We start from the raw sequence: 14,990 nt of genomic DNA on the forward strand, positions 1-14,990 counted from the left end.
CTATATATCTACAGTTCACTGACGGTACGGTATACACTGCAGCTATATATTTACCTTCATTGACAGTAGAATAAATACTGCAGCTGTACATCTACCTTCATTGACAGTGCAATATATGCTACAGCTGTATCTCTGCAGCTCATTGACGGTATGGTATATACTGCAGCTACACCTACAAGGAGTTGGAATCGAATGATATAAGTAAGTGATTACAATATCAGAGCAAAAGGATAGTTTATTGCAGACAACTGACCCCTTAAGGGAGGCTCTAGTACCCTGTTGTACCGCCTCTAGCTTGGATACAAGATGTGATACGGGCAGGCATGGAGGCTCTAGTACCCTGTTGTACCGCCTCTAGCTTGGCTACAAGATGTGATACGGGTAGGCATGGAGGCTCTAGTACCCTGTTGTACCACCTCTAGCTTGGATACAAAATGTGATACGGGCAGGTATGGAGGCTCTAGTACCCTGTTGTACCGCCTCTAGCTTTGATACAAGATGTGATACAGGCGGGCATGGAGGCTCTAGTACCCTGTTGTACCACCTCTAGCTTTGATACAAGATGTGATACAGGCGGGCATGGAGGCTCTAGTACCCTGTTGTACCTTCTCTAGCTTGAATACAAAATGTGATACGTGTGGGCACAGAGGCTCTAGTACCCTGTTGTACCGCCTCTAGCTTTGATACAAGATGTGATACAGGCGGGCATGGAGGCACTAGTACCCTGTTGTACCTTCTCTAGCTTGAATACAAAATGTGATACGTGTGGGAACAGAGGCTCTAGTACCCTGTTGTACCCCCTCTAGCTTGGATGCAAGATGTGATACATGTGGGCATGGAGGCTCTAGTACCCTGTTGTACCCCCTCTAGCTTGGATGCAAGATGTGATACATGTGGGCATGGAGGCTCTAGTACCCTGTTGTACCCCCTCTAGCTTGGATGCAAGATGTGATACATGTGGGCATGGAGGCTCTAATACCCTGTTGTACCCCCTCTAGCTTGGATACAAGATGTGATACATGTGGGCATGGAGGCATACAAGTTCTCTATTCATTCATTTAACATTTTGTTAATTCACAAGAAAACTATTTCAGCTTCCATTATTGAAAGTGTTCTTACTTTGCAGCATTTTTTCCACACCTGCCTAAAACGTTTGTGCAGTACCGCACAGTTCTCTAATTTCCCAGTATTCGGTGCACCCATGTGTGTGTTAGTTTCTGATAATACTCTACTCTGTACCCATACACACCCACAGTTCTCTGCTATTACAGAATACATCCTAACAAACCTTCATGTGTTCTATATTACAGTCACTGCACCCGGGTGCACAGGTCTCTATCATAGTATATACAGTATATATAGACAGAGCTTGTATATTACAGACAGGACCCATACATATACAGCACAGTATGAACTGGCACATGTCTTGGCACATTGCTCAAAATGTTGTTAGCATTATGAAATCTGATTTCCCAGCATCACAAATTACTTCCAGTAAATAGTAGGGCATAAAGTTTCGTTATGAGGATTGGGAAAATCCCTAGGTTTACACAGAATGAAAAGTCAATGAGGAAGCAGTGAATAGTCAGTTATTGCGGGCTGTACAAGGAGAAGGAGCTGTGCTGAAGGCTTCCATGCTATACCAGCATTATGCCCACATATCACCAGCTGAATCTGCTGAGGACTATCTCTGGCTGGCAGCTGCAGGGTACAGGTGGTGAGGTCTACACATGGAAGGTGAGGAGTATAACAGCACTGCAGGGTGCAGATGGGAAGGACTACACCTGGACACCAGTGAGTACATAAAATGGGGTTATTTCTGAAATATGGATTTCTGCAAGGAATTTTCTACAACAAATCTGCCATGTGTGAATATAACCAGAATGCATGTAAAGGACTATATATGGGCAGCACTACTTGTGAGGATTACTGCATACCTGGGCACCACCACTGTACTTGCATGTTGTCAGGACAACACCTGGGGACTACCACTTGTGTGTTGTGAGGATTACTGCATACCTGGGCACCACTACTTGCATACTGTGAGGACTATGCCTGGGCATCACTACTTGCATGTTGTGAGAACTAGTGTATACCTGGGCATCACTACTTGTACATAGTATGTTGTACAGTATACCTAGGCACCAGTACTTGCATATGGTAAGGACGACTACAGTATACCTGGGCACCACTAATTGCATGTTGTGAAGTCAGTATCTGGGCACCACTACTGTGGGAAGAACTGTTGAATGAGCACCACTACTATTTGCAAGTTGTGATGACTGCACCTGGACACCACTACCTGTGTGTTGTGATGACTGCACCTGGACATCACTACCTGTGTGTTGTGATGACTGCACCTGGACATCACTACCTGTGTGTTGTGATGACTGCACCTGGACACCACTACCTGTGTGTTGTGATGACTGCACCTGGACACCACTACCTGTGTGTTGTGAGGACTGCTGTACCATTACTATTTGTATGTAGTGAAGACTGAAACTGGGCACCACTGCTTGATTGTGGGAAGGACTACTGCATGGGCACCATTATTATTTGTATATTGTAAGATACTACTATGTGGGCATCATAAATACTTGCATGTTGTGCAAACTATAGCTGGACTGCACTACTTGTACGTGCTGAACACTGCTGTGTGGGCATAACTATTGGCATGCTGTGAGGGCTACCCCTGGGCACCAATACTTGCATGTTGTGATCACTGTATGTGCCTGGGCAGCACTACTTGTACGTGCTGAAGACTGCTGAATGGGCATCACTATTAGCATGCTGTGAGGACTACACCTGGCCACTATTGCTTGTATGTTGTGAGTACTGTATGTGCCTGGGCAGCACTACTTGTATGTGCTGAGCACTGCTGTATGGGCATCACTATTGGCATGCTGTGAGGGCTACCCCTGGGCACCATTGCTTGTATGTTGTGACTACTGTATGTGCCTGGGCAGCACTACTTGTATGTGCTGAGCATTACTCTATGGGCATCACTATTGGCATGCTTTGAGGACTACACCTGGGCACCATTGCTTGTATGTTGTGAGTACTGTATGTGCCTGGGCAGCACTACTTGTATGTGCTGAAGACTGCTGTATGGGCATCACTATTGGCATGTTGTGAGAACTGCATCTGAACACGACTCGCATGCTGTGAGAGATGGTGTATACCTGGGTATCACTACTTGCATGTTGTGAGGATTATGTCTGGGCACCACTAATTGCATGTTGTGAAGTCAGTATCTGGGCACTACTACTTGCATGTGGTGAGAACTGCTGCGTGGGCATCACTATTGGCATGTTGTGAAAATTATACCTGAACACTACTTGCATGTGCTGAGGACTGCTGCATTGGCACCACTACTACTTGCATGCTGTGAGGACTACACCTGGGCACCACTACTACTTGCATGCTGTGAGGACTACACCTGGGCACCACTACTACTTGCATGCTGTGAGGACTACACCTGGGCACCACTACTACTTGCCTGCTGTGAGGACTACACCTGGGCACCACTACTACTTGCCTGCTGTGAGGACTACACCTGTGCTGGGCACTATGAGGCTACCTGTGATGCAGGCTATTCCAGGAGCTGCCCCCGCAAGGACATAGGCACATCCTGGCACACGAGGAGGTCGCTTACCATTTACCATGGTCTGTAAGGTGGATATAGGAGCCGGTGGGTTTCGGTCATGTTGTGATATGCGGCAGCAGCTTCATCCCCGCACAGCCCATGCTCCGGTGTGGCTCCGGTGACTGCCGCTGGCCGCACTGTCCGTGGCCCTCCTATGGGCTTTTCCACACTTCATGAACTTCCGTGTTTCCACTTTCAGTTTCCAGATCTGGAATGAATGGTGTCTGCCAGGAGGCTCCGTGCATCACCGGACCTGGGAGTGATCGGCTGTTAACCCTCCGCTGACCGACAGTGCAGGCAGCCCAGTGCCCTCCCAATGCAGAAACACAGAAATGGAGGCATGGATCTATCTATCTATCTATCTATCTATCTATCTATCTATCTATCTATCTATCTATCTATCTATCTCATATCTATCTATCTATCTATCTCATATCTATCTATCTATCTCATATCTATCTATCTATCTCATATCTATCTATCTATCTATCTATCTCATATCTATCTATCTATCTATCTATCTATCTCATATCTATCTATCTATCTCATATCTATCTATCTATCTCATATCTATCTATCTATCTATCTATCTCATATCTATCTATCTATCTATCTATCTATCTCATATCTATCTATCTATCTCATATCTATCTATCTATCTCATATCTATCTATCTATCTATCTCATATCTATCTATCTATCTATCTATCTATCTCATATCTATCTATCTATCATCTATCTATCTCATATCTATCTATCTCATATCTATCTATCTATCTCATATCTATCTATCTATCTCATATCTATCTATCTATCTATCTATCTATCTATCTCATATCTATCTATCTATCTATCTATCTATCTATCTATCTATCTATCTCATATCTATCTATCTCATATCTATCTATCTATCTCATATCTATCTATCTCATATCTATCTATCTATCTATCTATCTATCTATCTCATATCTATCTATCTATCTATCTCATATCTATCTATCTATCTATCTATCTATCTATCTATCTATCTCATATCTATCTATCTATCTATCTATCTATCTCATATCTATCTATCTCATATCTATCTATCTATCTATCTATCTCATATCTATCTATCTCGAATCTATCTATCTAGCTATCTCATATCTTTCTATCTATCTATATATCTATCTATCTCTTATCTATCTATCTCATATCTATATCGAATCTATCTATCTATCTCATATCTATCTCATATCTATCTATCTATCTATCTCATATCTATCTATATCATATGTATCTATCTATCTATCTATCTCATATCTATCTATCTATCTCATATCTATCTATATCATATGTATCTATCTATCTCATATCTATCTATATCGAATCTATCTATCTATCTATCTATCTATCTATCTATCTATCTATCTATCTATCTATCTATCTATCTATCTCATATCTATCTATCTATCTCATATCTATCTATCTCATATGTATCTATCTATCTATCTATCTATCTATCTATCTATCTATCTCATATCTATCTATATCGAATCTATCTATCTATCTCATATCTATCTATCTATCTATCTATCTCATATCTATCTATATCGAATCTATCTATATCATATCTATCTATCTATATCATATCTATCTATCTATCTATCTATCTATCTATCTATCTATCTATCTATCTATCTATCTATCTATCTATCTCCTATCTATCTATCTATCTCATATCTATCTATCTCATATCTATCTATCTCATATCTATCTATATCATATCTATCTATCTATCTATCTCACATCTAGTGGCATCTATCTATCTCTCTCAATTCTATCAATCTCATATTTATCTCATCTATCTCTATCTATGTTCTATCTATCCATCTAGCTAGCTGGCATGTAAGATGATACAGTACAATGTCTCTTGTATCATAAGGAATTTTATATAACATCAACTACAATATAGATTTTCGTGAACTACCGGCACGCTTGTCAGAATTAGTAAATCCCTCTCCTATATCACACTAGTAATGTCCAACCTATTGCATTGCCCTAGTCCCCATTAGCTGTCTCCTTAGCTGTGCCCAACGGATGTAAGTGCCCTTGTCTGTGATCTGTGGCTGCCATGCTGGTTGGGCAGCAAATTATCACATAGTCACAAATAGCTTCTGAGCCAGTTAGAATTATTGTGCCAATACCTTCGGAAGATATTTTTCCTAATTATATGCTAATATGATTCATGGTTGTCAACATTATAAAACAATTCATCTTTGTCTCAAAAAGTAATGTAGCACTGGATTTCCAAATATTAACCCCCTAGTGACTGACCTATTATGCACCTTAACGACCCAGCTATTATCTTAGTTTTTTCACAGTCCTTTTGAAAGTGCCACAGCTTTTTTTTTTTGGCATCGACATAGCTGTATGAGGGCTTGTTTTTTTTTGTGGGAGAAGTTGTATTTTTTAATGGCACTACTTTGCAGTACACATTATGTGTTGTAAAACTTTTAGTAATTTTTTTTAGGGGGGTGGAACAAAACCCCTAGAAATTCTATCATTGTTTTTGGCCTTTATTATATTGGCATTGACTATGTGGTAGAAGAACCCATGAGTCACATGACATTAGTCTCTGGATCAGTACAAATACGACAGTAGCAAGTGTATGTCGTTTTTTTTTACTTTTCCATAATAAAACACTTAAGAAATGAAATGAAATAGTTTCTCTGTCATGGCACTACAACACCCGGAACAAACCTATTTTTTAATCAAAAGAGCTATCTAAGAACTTATTTTTTGCAGGACAATCTGTAGTTTTTTATTGCTACCATTTTGGGTTACAGATGACTTTTTCATAACTTCTTAATTTGCTTCTTGGAGGTAAGGAGTAGCAAAAGGCAGCTTTTCGATGCATTTTTTTGCTTGGCGAATGGACGAAAAATAGCAATTTTGAATTTTTTTAAATATTTGATTGTTATGTCATTCACCATGTGGGGTAAGTAACAAGATATATAATTTTTTTGGGGGGTCATTACGAGTGAGGTGATACCCATGTTATGTTTTTGGTTTTTTTTTATTATTTTATAAACGTTGTGGGAGACATTTTTTAGAAACTTTTACACAGAATTTTTTTTTTTTTTACTAAACTCTGTTACACTTTTTGCACACTATTTTTTAGTCTCTCAATGGGATTTGAAGATGGGATTATTTGATTGATAGCATAGTGCACTACATTACTTCTGTATGTCGTCAGCCTATCACAGTCTGATAGCCTGAGATCCCTTTGCAGACAAGGAGGCCTTTGTCAGACCTCTTGCTACCATGGAAACGCATCAGCAACTCACGATGACATCGCAAAGTGCCGATGGGTAACAGGGGGACATTGTTTTGTATTGTATGAAACACAGTACAAACAATGTATTTTTTGTATGCCTTTTTTCCTTAGTTTTGGTGCATTTTTGTGTGTATCACTATTTCTTTTCAAAATACAGCATACTCTAAGGCCAGCTTCACACGAGAATTTGCACAGTCATGCACGCCTTAGCGTGTTTTTGCACAATTAACAGGGCTTATTTGCGCACGTATCGGCATATTGTACTGTACTTTTTCTGCCCACAGGGCATGGTTTTTTTCTGTGCTGGACACAAAAAGACGCATCGATCGAAATGGCTAATTCATCTAATGAGTTGCAGATGTGTTCTTTTTCCAGCGGAATTACACAGTGTTTCACACATCACCTTGCGTATTGCATGTGCATTTGCGCCCCCATTGACTTCTATGGGGACCTTTGGTGCAAAGAAAGATAGAACATGATGTATCTATTTTTGCGCGGCTGAAATGCTTGAACAAAATAAGCACGCGTGAACGTACCCATTGAAATCAGTTTCTATTCGCTACGTATTGCGTGTGCAAATACGGCCTTGTGAAGCTAGCCTAAATATGACTTATTTTTCGGAATTTTCTCTATAGGATAAAATGTATCGGAATAAAAATGTGTTAAAAATATCTGCCTAAAAAAGCGCTTCAAATACAGTTTGAGGAAAAAAAATGCATAAATGAAATTAATTTTTTCAAGCCCTTCCAAGAAAGAAGGCCACAAAAAGTGCGTTTAAAGAAGACTCAAAGATATATAAGTGCAATAATTATGGCTCTCAGCTTGTAAGTCTGCAGGAATCAAATGATAAGCATTCATAAGGGAAATATACCGAACCTAAACCGTATCCAACCATAATGACATGGTAAAGTGCAGCATATTTACAGGGTGTCCTAAAATGTATGCAGACTTCAGCATGAAACATATCTGCATCAAAGCTTTATTACTGGATGTATATAGACCTCGAAGGATGGCTGACATCTACGACTGCCGACATCTTTAGAGACAATGTAACACTACATGTTACCATCGTGATTCAATTCTGTTCAATAGATTAAATTTACTACTATTGAAGTATGTATACATGTTTAATAAATATATATGTATATATTTATATTTGTTTATAAACGTGTGTGTATATATATATATATATGTGTGTGTGTGTCTTTGTTTATGCACACTGTGTGATACAGTGTATTTACTTTATTGGTTCCTGTTTACACCTGTGGGAGTTTCTTGGGTCATGTGCAGAAAGATACATATAAAGCTCAAGCTCTGATCAAATCATATGAAAGAAAAATCTGGCACTCATTAGTATTGCAGAAATATAATTGTCATTTTTATTTCATATACACGCTCGAAAGTCAAAATAACTTTGATGATTTGGGCAATTGAGAACCTTCATAAGTGTACAAAGTATAGAAAAAAATGTATACATATTTCTTTTTTGTATATCGTTAACTGGATTATCCAATCTCTTAGCCCGGGGTCACACAGTGCGGTTTTGTCGTAGATCGCCGTTGCATATCCGCACTGCGGCAAAACCGCTGCGTTTGCAGTGCAATGCAGCACAAATGAGATTTGCCAAAAAGCTGCTCGCACAGTGCGGATTTTTTCCGCACAGTCGCAGTGCGGAAATGCAACTGCGGCGCGGTTTTCAAAGATACAGCATGTTCATTCTATGGTCTTTTCCGCAGTGATTTTTTGTTCATAGACCTCTATGGACGCAGCCAAAACCGCACCAAATACGAGGCAAAAAGTAAAAAAGCGCTGTGGAAAAAACCTATGCGGGCACCACCAGAGTAGTGCTATTTTTTCTCTTGCTTCTCATTCAATCATATGTGGGCTCTACGTGTGATCTATATGTCTGTGAGTCAGAAAAAAGAACATAAAAGTGTATACTGCAACATTTTCAAATGTTTCTATGTTTTTAGCTTTTAAAAATAGGAATTTGCCAATAGAGTATTTTTTATGTAATAATAATTTTTTGGCCTATGTATGACAGAATCATATCGGGGACACCGTGTTTTTTTTTAAGTTATTAGTAATGCAACCTGCTGTGCAATAGTAAAAAACATAAATTGCAGTATCTTTTATGTTTTACAATAAACGTCAATATCAGACATTGCAAATATTTGCACGGTAAATGTTTGTTTCCATATAAAAAGCAAATGTTTTATAAAGATCTTTTAACCCCTAAAACAGGGCTGAGAGCGAATACTGGTACCGCAGCAGTCATGCCTACAAAATCCACAGTGGGAGGGTGGCGGTGGTCGAGAGCGAGTTAGTTTCCAGAATTTTTGAGGATGCAAAATGATTTTCAGGCTTTTTAAGGATGCTTGAAATATAAGCCCTACTCCAAAATTAAGCCCTACTAACAGTTAAAGGGGTTGTCCCGCGAAACAAAGTTGGGGTATACACTTCTGTATGGCCATATTAATGCACTTTGTAATGTACATCGTGCATTAATTATGAGCCATACAGAAGTTATTCACCTACCTGTTCCGTTGCTAGCGTCCTCGTCTCCATGGTGCCGTCTAATTTTCAGCGTCTAATCGCCCGATTAGACGTGCTTGCGCAGTCCGGTCTTCTTCTTTTCTGAATGGGGCCGCTCGTGCCGGAGAGCGGCTCCTCGTAGCTCCACCCCGTCACGTGCCGATTCCAGCCAATCAGGAGGCTGGAATCGGCAATGGACCACACAGAAGACCTGCGGTCCACCGAGGGTGAAGATCCCGGCGGTCATCTTCACCAGGTAAGTAAGAAGTCACCGGAGCGCGGGGATTCAGGTAAGCACTATCCGTTTTTCTTTTTTAACCCCTGCATCGGGTTTGTCTCGCGCCAAACAGGGGGGCTATTGAAAAAAAAAAAACCCGTTTCGGCGCGGGACAACCCCTTTAATTTAAAAAAGGCAATTTAAATAGTGTCCAGGCAGCTATACATGTAAAAAAGTTAAACCTTTTTGAACAAAAATTTATATAAGACACTGTCTTATTTTCGGAGAAACACGGTAGAAATCAATGGGGAAGTATTAAACATACTACAACTTATTTTTCTATGGTGCTTTTCCTTTCCTGTTTTTCCTCTGGTGTTTTTGCCCTAAACATGGCATGCTTTAGGATTGGTATTTTTTCATCTAGTTTCTGGCATTTTCTTCCTAAAGTTTTGTGTTTCTGTTGAAAAAGATACACACATATTGCATGTTTTTCCGGTATATTTTCACAGTAAGGCATAAACATATGGGTGTATGCGCAACTTTGCTCGCCGCTACTGTTTTTTTTTTTGGACCATTCAAACTCTGCACTATTGCGGGAGATTTTTAAAAAAAAGTAATATTACCTATGTACGAGGAAGATAGGACAAGTCCTATCTTTTCTTGCATGTATTATCAACACACAACAAAGTTAGGGCTTATTCAGACCACTGTATATCAGACGGGTTTTCAAGCCTGGCCAATTTACAGTGTCCCTCTCTGCAGGGGGAGGAGGCTGGAAGAGCCGTGAGCAGTGCACTGAGCTCCTGCCCCCTCTCCGCCCCTTGGCACTATTTGCAATGGGAGGGGTAGGACGGGGCGGAGCTAAGTCTCAGAACTTAGCTCCGCCCCGTCCCACCTTCTCCCATTGCAAATAGGTGTAAGGGGTGGAGAGGGGACAGGAGCTTAGTGCACTGCTCCCTGCTTTTCCAGCCTCCTCCCTCTGCGAAGAGGGACGCTTCGTCTGAAGCCGCCCTTAGTGAAATCAATGGTTTTGTTTCGTTATAAGGGAACTAAAACATACCCATCTGCTTCAGCCTTAAAAGACCAAAAGGCTTTGTTCGTGTCTCGTATGTCCACAAAACATTCTTTAAAATAGCCTTCTCGCTTCTCTATGGGATGTTTACAAACTGCAGACAGGCAGCAAGGCACTTTTTGGAGATCAGCTGCTTTTTCCTTGAAATCCTGCCATGCGCACCATTGATGTTCCTAAAGGTTCACATACTTTTGCCACTCACTGACATGTAATATTGAATCATTTTCTCCAATAGATAACCAAGTATAATATTTTTGAGTGGCTTGTTTAATTTTGTTCTCTACTTTTAGGATTTTTAGGAAAATTTGATGTAGTTTTAGGTAAAATACAAGCAGAAATCTTGAAAATTCTGAAGGGTTCCCAAACTTTCAAGCACCATTGTATCTCTGCATTACAGTTGTTTACAAATACCCTGGTGTAAAAGAGCCCTTGGGCCGGGCTCACACAAGCGTGAGTTTACCACATATTATTGGACTCTGGTAGTATCTGCAATTCATTACAGGGTTTGGTAGTTGGCGTGGATATGGACTAGAGGAATGGACTAGATAATTTTTTTAAAACCAGGTCCTAAGGGTCTAGAGGCCCATCCCCGGGGAGGTTGGGAGTGGGGTGGGGGTGGGGGGATACTATCACGACGTCACTTACACCTGGACTCATGCTGCATCTGCTGGCACGTGCATGTTTCACTAAGCATGGGCGGTGAAGAGTTAATCATTCTCTCTTATTTTGCTGCTGGGCTGACCAGGATGATTAATACCTTATCCAGCCAGTCAGTTTCTTTATTATTTTTGCTGTGCTATTGAACTGGCTGGAATGATTATCAGCTCAATCCGTCAATCAAATTCTTTCTAGTGCCAAGGGCGGACTGGCCATTGAACCCTCCGGGAAACTTTCCAGTGACTGGTTGGATCCTGCGGCCCAAGGAGGGGAAGATATATTTACAAATCAATTTGCAGTAATGCACCAAATGAATTAAAAAAACACAGTTATACTCACCTCCTGACAGAATCATAGACTGGTAGAGTTGGAAGGGACCCCCTCGAGCGAGTAGTGCCTTAGCCGAGTATCTCCCCGCTCGTCTCTAAAGATTCGCGGGCCGGCGCGGGTGACAGGTGAGTTGCGGCGGAGAGCGGGGGGGAGCGGGCGGGAGAGGGAGATCTCCCCTCTGTTCCTCCCCGCTCTCCCCCGCCGCTCCCCGCCCTCTGCCAGCCCCTGAATCTTTAGAGACGAGCGGGGAGATACTCGGCTAAGGCACTACTCGCTCGAGTAATGTGCCTTAGCGAGTATACTCGCTCATCTCTAGTACCAATCTTTTCTGGATTATTGAATCGTCCATCCCGGCTCCTGTGAGCGCTGAATCCTTTTTTTCCTCCTCTGATCTCTAAATATGAAAACCACTTATAGAAGAATGCAGCCATGATGAATGTCTTGTATCGTGAAGAAAAGACCCTGACTAAACTGAGACAAACCGATATATTTTGCAGCAATTTGCATCCCATAAAAAGGAGTGGAATCCCTGAAAGAATCAGTCTCCTGCCAGTTTTCTTACAAGAAAGGGAAACATCTGGCAACATAAATCCAAATATGACAATAAGAATAAATCCTTGATTCAACGACCCATGTGCAGCAGTCTACAGCACAAACCATGACTTAGAACTTCCAAGAAAGTTATCCTGGCCCGCTCTTTAACTGTACAAACATTGCAACCATTACTACATTATATGGCGAAGTTCCATAGTGTCACAGCTCTTTCACACCAACATATTTTATCCCTGTGTTTGGTCCATGTTGTACGGACCATAAAACGGAGCTGATGCAGATTATGTATCACTTCACGGCTGACTTTTTAAAACACAGCATGACCTATTTTTTCCATTTTTGTCTCCATATTGCTATTATCTTCTACTGTGTAAATATGGATCAGTATTTTCCCACTAGAAAATAAAATAAACAGAAGCAAAAACAAATCAAATACCGATGAAATGCCATTCGATTGCAATGTAACGCGTTCGTAATACTGATCCTTATTGCCGACGTGTTACAATACGCTCGTCTGAAACTAGCCCTGCAATAAAGAATCCCCTTCCATGATTATGAAATCAAAATACGAGGAGAGCTCTCAGGTGGACCTTATATTCATATACAGGTATTATGCACAGAATAATAAATCTGAGGGGACTTACCCGGTGTATACGGCCTAACCCAAGGTGCCGGGTAGACCGCTACACCCAGATAATGTCCCTGAAACCTACTGGACCTATCACCACATATCAGTGCGGTGCCCGGGAATGACCAAACATAAAAACACAAAAAAATTAAAGTAGGTCCTGCATTTCTTAAAAGGAACAGAGATGAATGATTTAAAAAAACATTTTTTCAGAAAGCTTACTTGAAAAGGAGGTCTTCAAGACCCCGAAACGCGTTACATAAGCCGGTAATACATGTATATGCCCTCATGCATGTGAAAGTTTTTTATGTGTTAATAAAAAAATCTTCATTTCACCATTGCAGTTTGGACTTCACTTGGAGGAACCCTCTGCGGAGGAGACTGTGGATATGGCATACGTTTCCATTAAAAGGGGTCTTCGGGGAGGAGACCTGAAAACACACCTTTAGTTCAAGCTGCCTGGACACGGTTCTTCCAACTCAAAAGACATTTATCCTTTTCAAATTAAAGTGCAGTGCTACAGACATCAGCCACTTCAAAAAATAATACCTGCCTGTCCGACTCTAACTTTTACATAAGTGGCCCTCACTACCAACTGTTGGGCTACCTCCTTCCAGTCTAATCACATAAAGTTTACAGGTTGGAAGCTCCCACATATTTTGCTGTCTGTGTCTCCAGGACAGAGATCAGAGCTGCACTTCTTTTCTTTTGAGCCTTGTGTGGCGAAGAGTGTTAAGGCAGCATAAAATGCAGTCCTAAGCTCTCGCTCACGACCTGAAGGTTGCAGGTTCCTCCTTTTGAGGTTGGAAAAATGAGTACGCAGCTTGGTGAGGCGTAATAAATTAACTGAAAGTGCTGTGGAATAAGTGGGCGCTAAGCAAAAAACAAGATTTATTTATTTTAACAACCACACCCTGGAGCTTCTCATAAATTATCTCACAAGTGCAGGGATCAAATCCCACCAAGGACGACATCTGCATGTTTTTCCGTGTTTTGGCTTGCGTTTCCTCTGGGTAGTCCGGTTTCCTCTTGCACTCCAAAAAAAAACACATACTAATAAGTGAACATTGACTATGTGGAAAAAGTGTGAACTATATAAATGTGTAAAATAAATTGTTAGTGCAAAAATTAACATTTGCTGTAAGATATGGTTTTCGGGTCTAAATGCTTGGTTAGAGGTAAGCAGAGCTGAGGAGATTAACTCTCGCCACAACAACACTTAGCGTGATTAAAGTAATCTGTTTGTTGATTGACAGGCAACAGTTTTTATGGGGGCACATGATTTAATTACAATAATTCAAATCTATTATAATTTATTACCATTGGCCGTAAAACATAAACAAAATATGAATATGCAAGATAAGGAATTTAACATCTAAAATGCCAGTCAAACACAAGGCAGGCACAGAAACAATCATATGTGATTAACTTCTTGGAATACAAAAGTACAGTAAGTATAAACAATAAACTGTTTAGAGAGTAATTGGAGAACAGGGGGCAATGACCCAAGACATTCAATCTAGAGCCTTGGAATGTTCTAAACATCAACGTCCTTTTTTATTAACCAGATTTGAGCAAATCTTGTTAGGCCTCGGTCAGACGGGCATGTTTTCGCACTATTTGCGCATGCGCATGCGTCCGGCGATTTTATAGAACCATTGCTTTGCAATGGTATCAGACACATGAGCGCTTTTTATGCACTCGTCCGATTAATTATAGAACAGAAATCGCAGATCGCACCTATCTGCGATCTGCGATTCCTGTTCTCTTCTCTATATGTGCTCAATGGGGCCGGCGGCAGCAGCGCCGACCGCATTGAGAACATATACTAGACAAATCATTCTTCTCTGCCACAGCTGTAACAGCTGTGGCAGAGAAGAAGGATGTTTGCCAATTGCATTCAATGGAGCCGGCAATACAGCCGGCTCCATTGAAAGCAATGGGCTGCTGGCGAGCGCGGGATGAATTTTCGGGAAGGGCTTAAAAATATAAGCCCTTCTTTGAAAATCATCCAAAACTGTGTAAAAAGTAAAA

General features: G+C 40.9%; 1 protein-coding gene and 1 long non-coding RNA gene across 5 annotated transcripts in view; one reads left to right on the top strand and one right to left on the bottom strand.

Moving 5' to 3' along the window:
- LOC136578492 (uncharacterized) overlaps positions 1 to 3,856 on the bottom strand; it is a 221,609-nt gene extending 217,753 nt beyond the window's left edge. For all 3 annotated transcript variants that reach the window (XR_010786639.1, XR_010786638.1, XM_066578605.1), the window contains exon 1: positions 3,656 to 3,856. Coding sequence is in view for 1 of the 3 variants with exons in the window: in XM_066578605.1 (XP_066434702.1) it covers positions 3,656 to 3,665 (10 nt within the window). In the remaining 2 variants the exon portion in view is untranslated. The remainder of the gene's footprint in view (positions 1 to 3,655) is intronic.
- Positions 1,584 to 14,088, top strand: LOC136578493 (uncharacterized). Of its 2 annotated transcripts, none has more exons than XR_010786641.1 (2): positions 1,584 to 1,794; positions 13,301 to 14,088. It is a non-coding gene; the product is annotated as an uncharacterized lncRNA (long non-coding RNA). The 2 variants fall into 2 exon arrangements; XR_010786640.1 differs by having other exon boundaries at positions 1,584 to 1,737.
- The last annotated feature ends 902 nt before the right edge of the window (positions 14,089 to 14,990 follow it).

The sequence above is a fragment of the Eleutherodactylus coqui genome, chromosome 9 (genome assembly GCF_035609145.1).
Source record: "Eleutherodactylus coqui strain aEleCoq1 chromosome 9, aEleCoq1.hap1, whole genome shotgun sequence".
In the NCBI taxonomy this organism is placed as follows: Eukaryota; Metazoa; Chordata; class Amphibia; order Anura; family Eleutherodactylidae; genus Eleutherodactylus; species Eleutherodactylus coqui.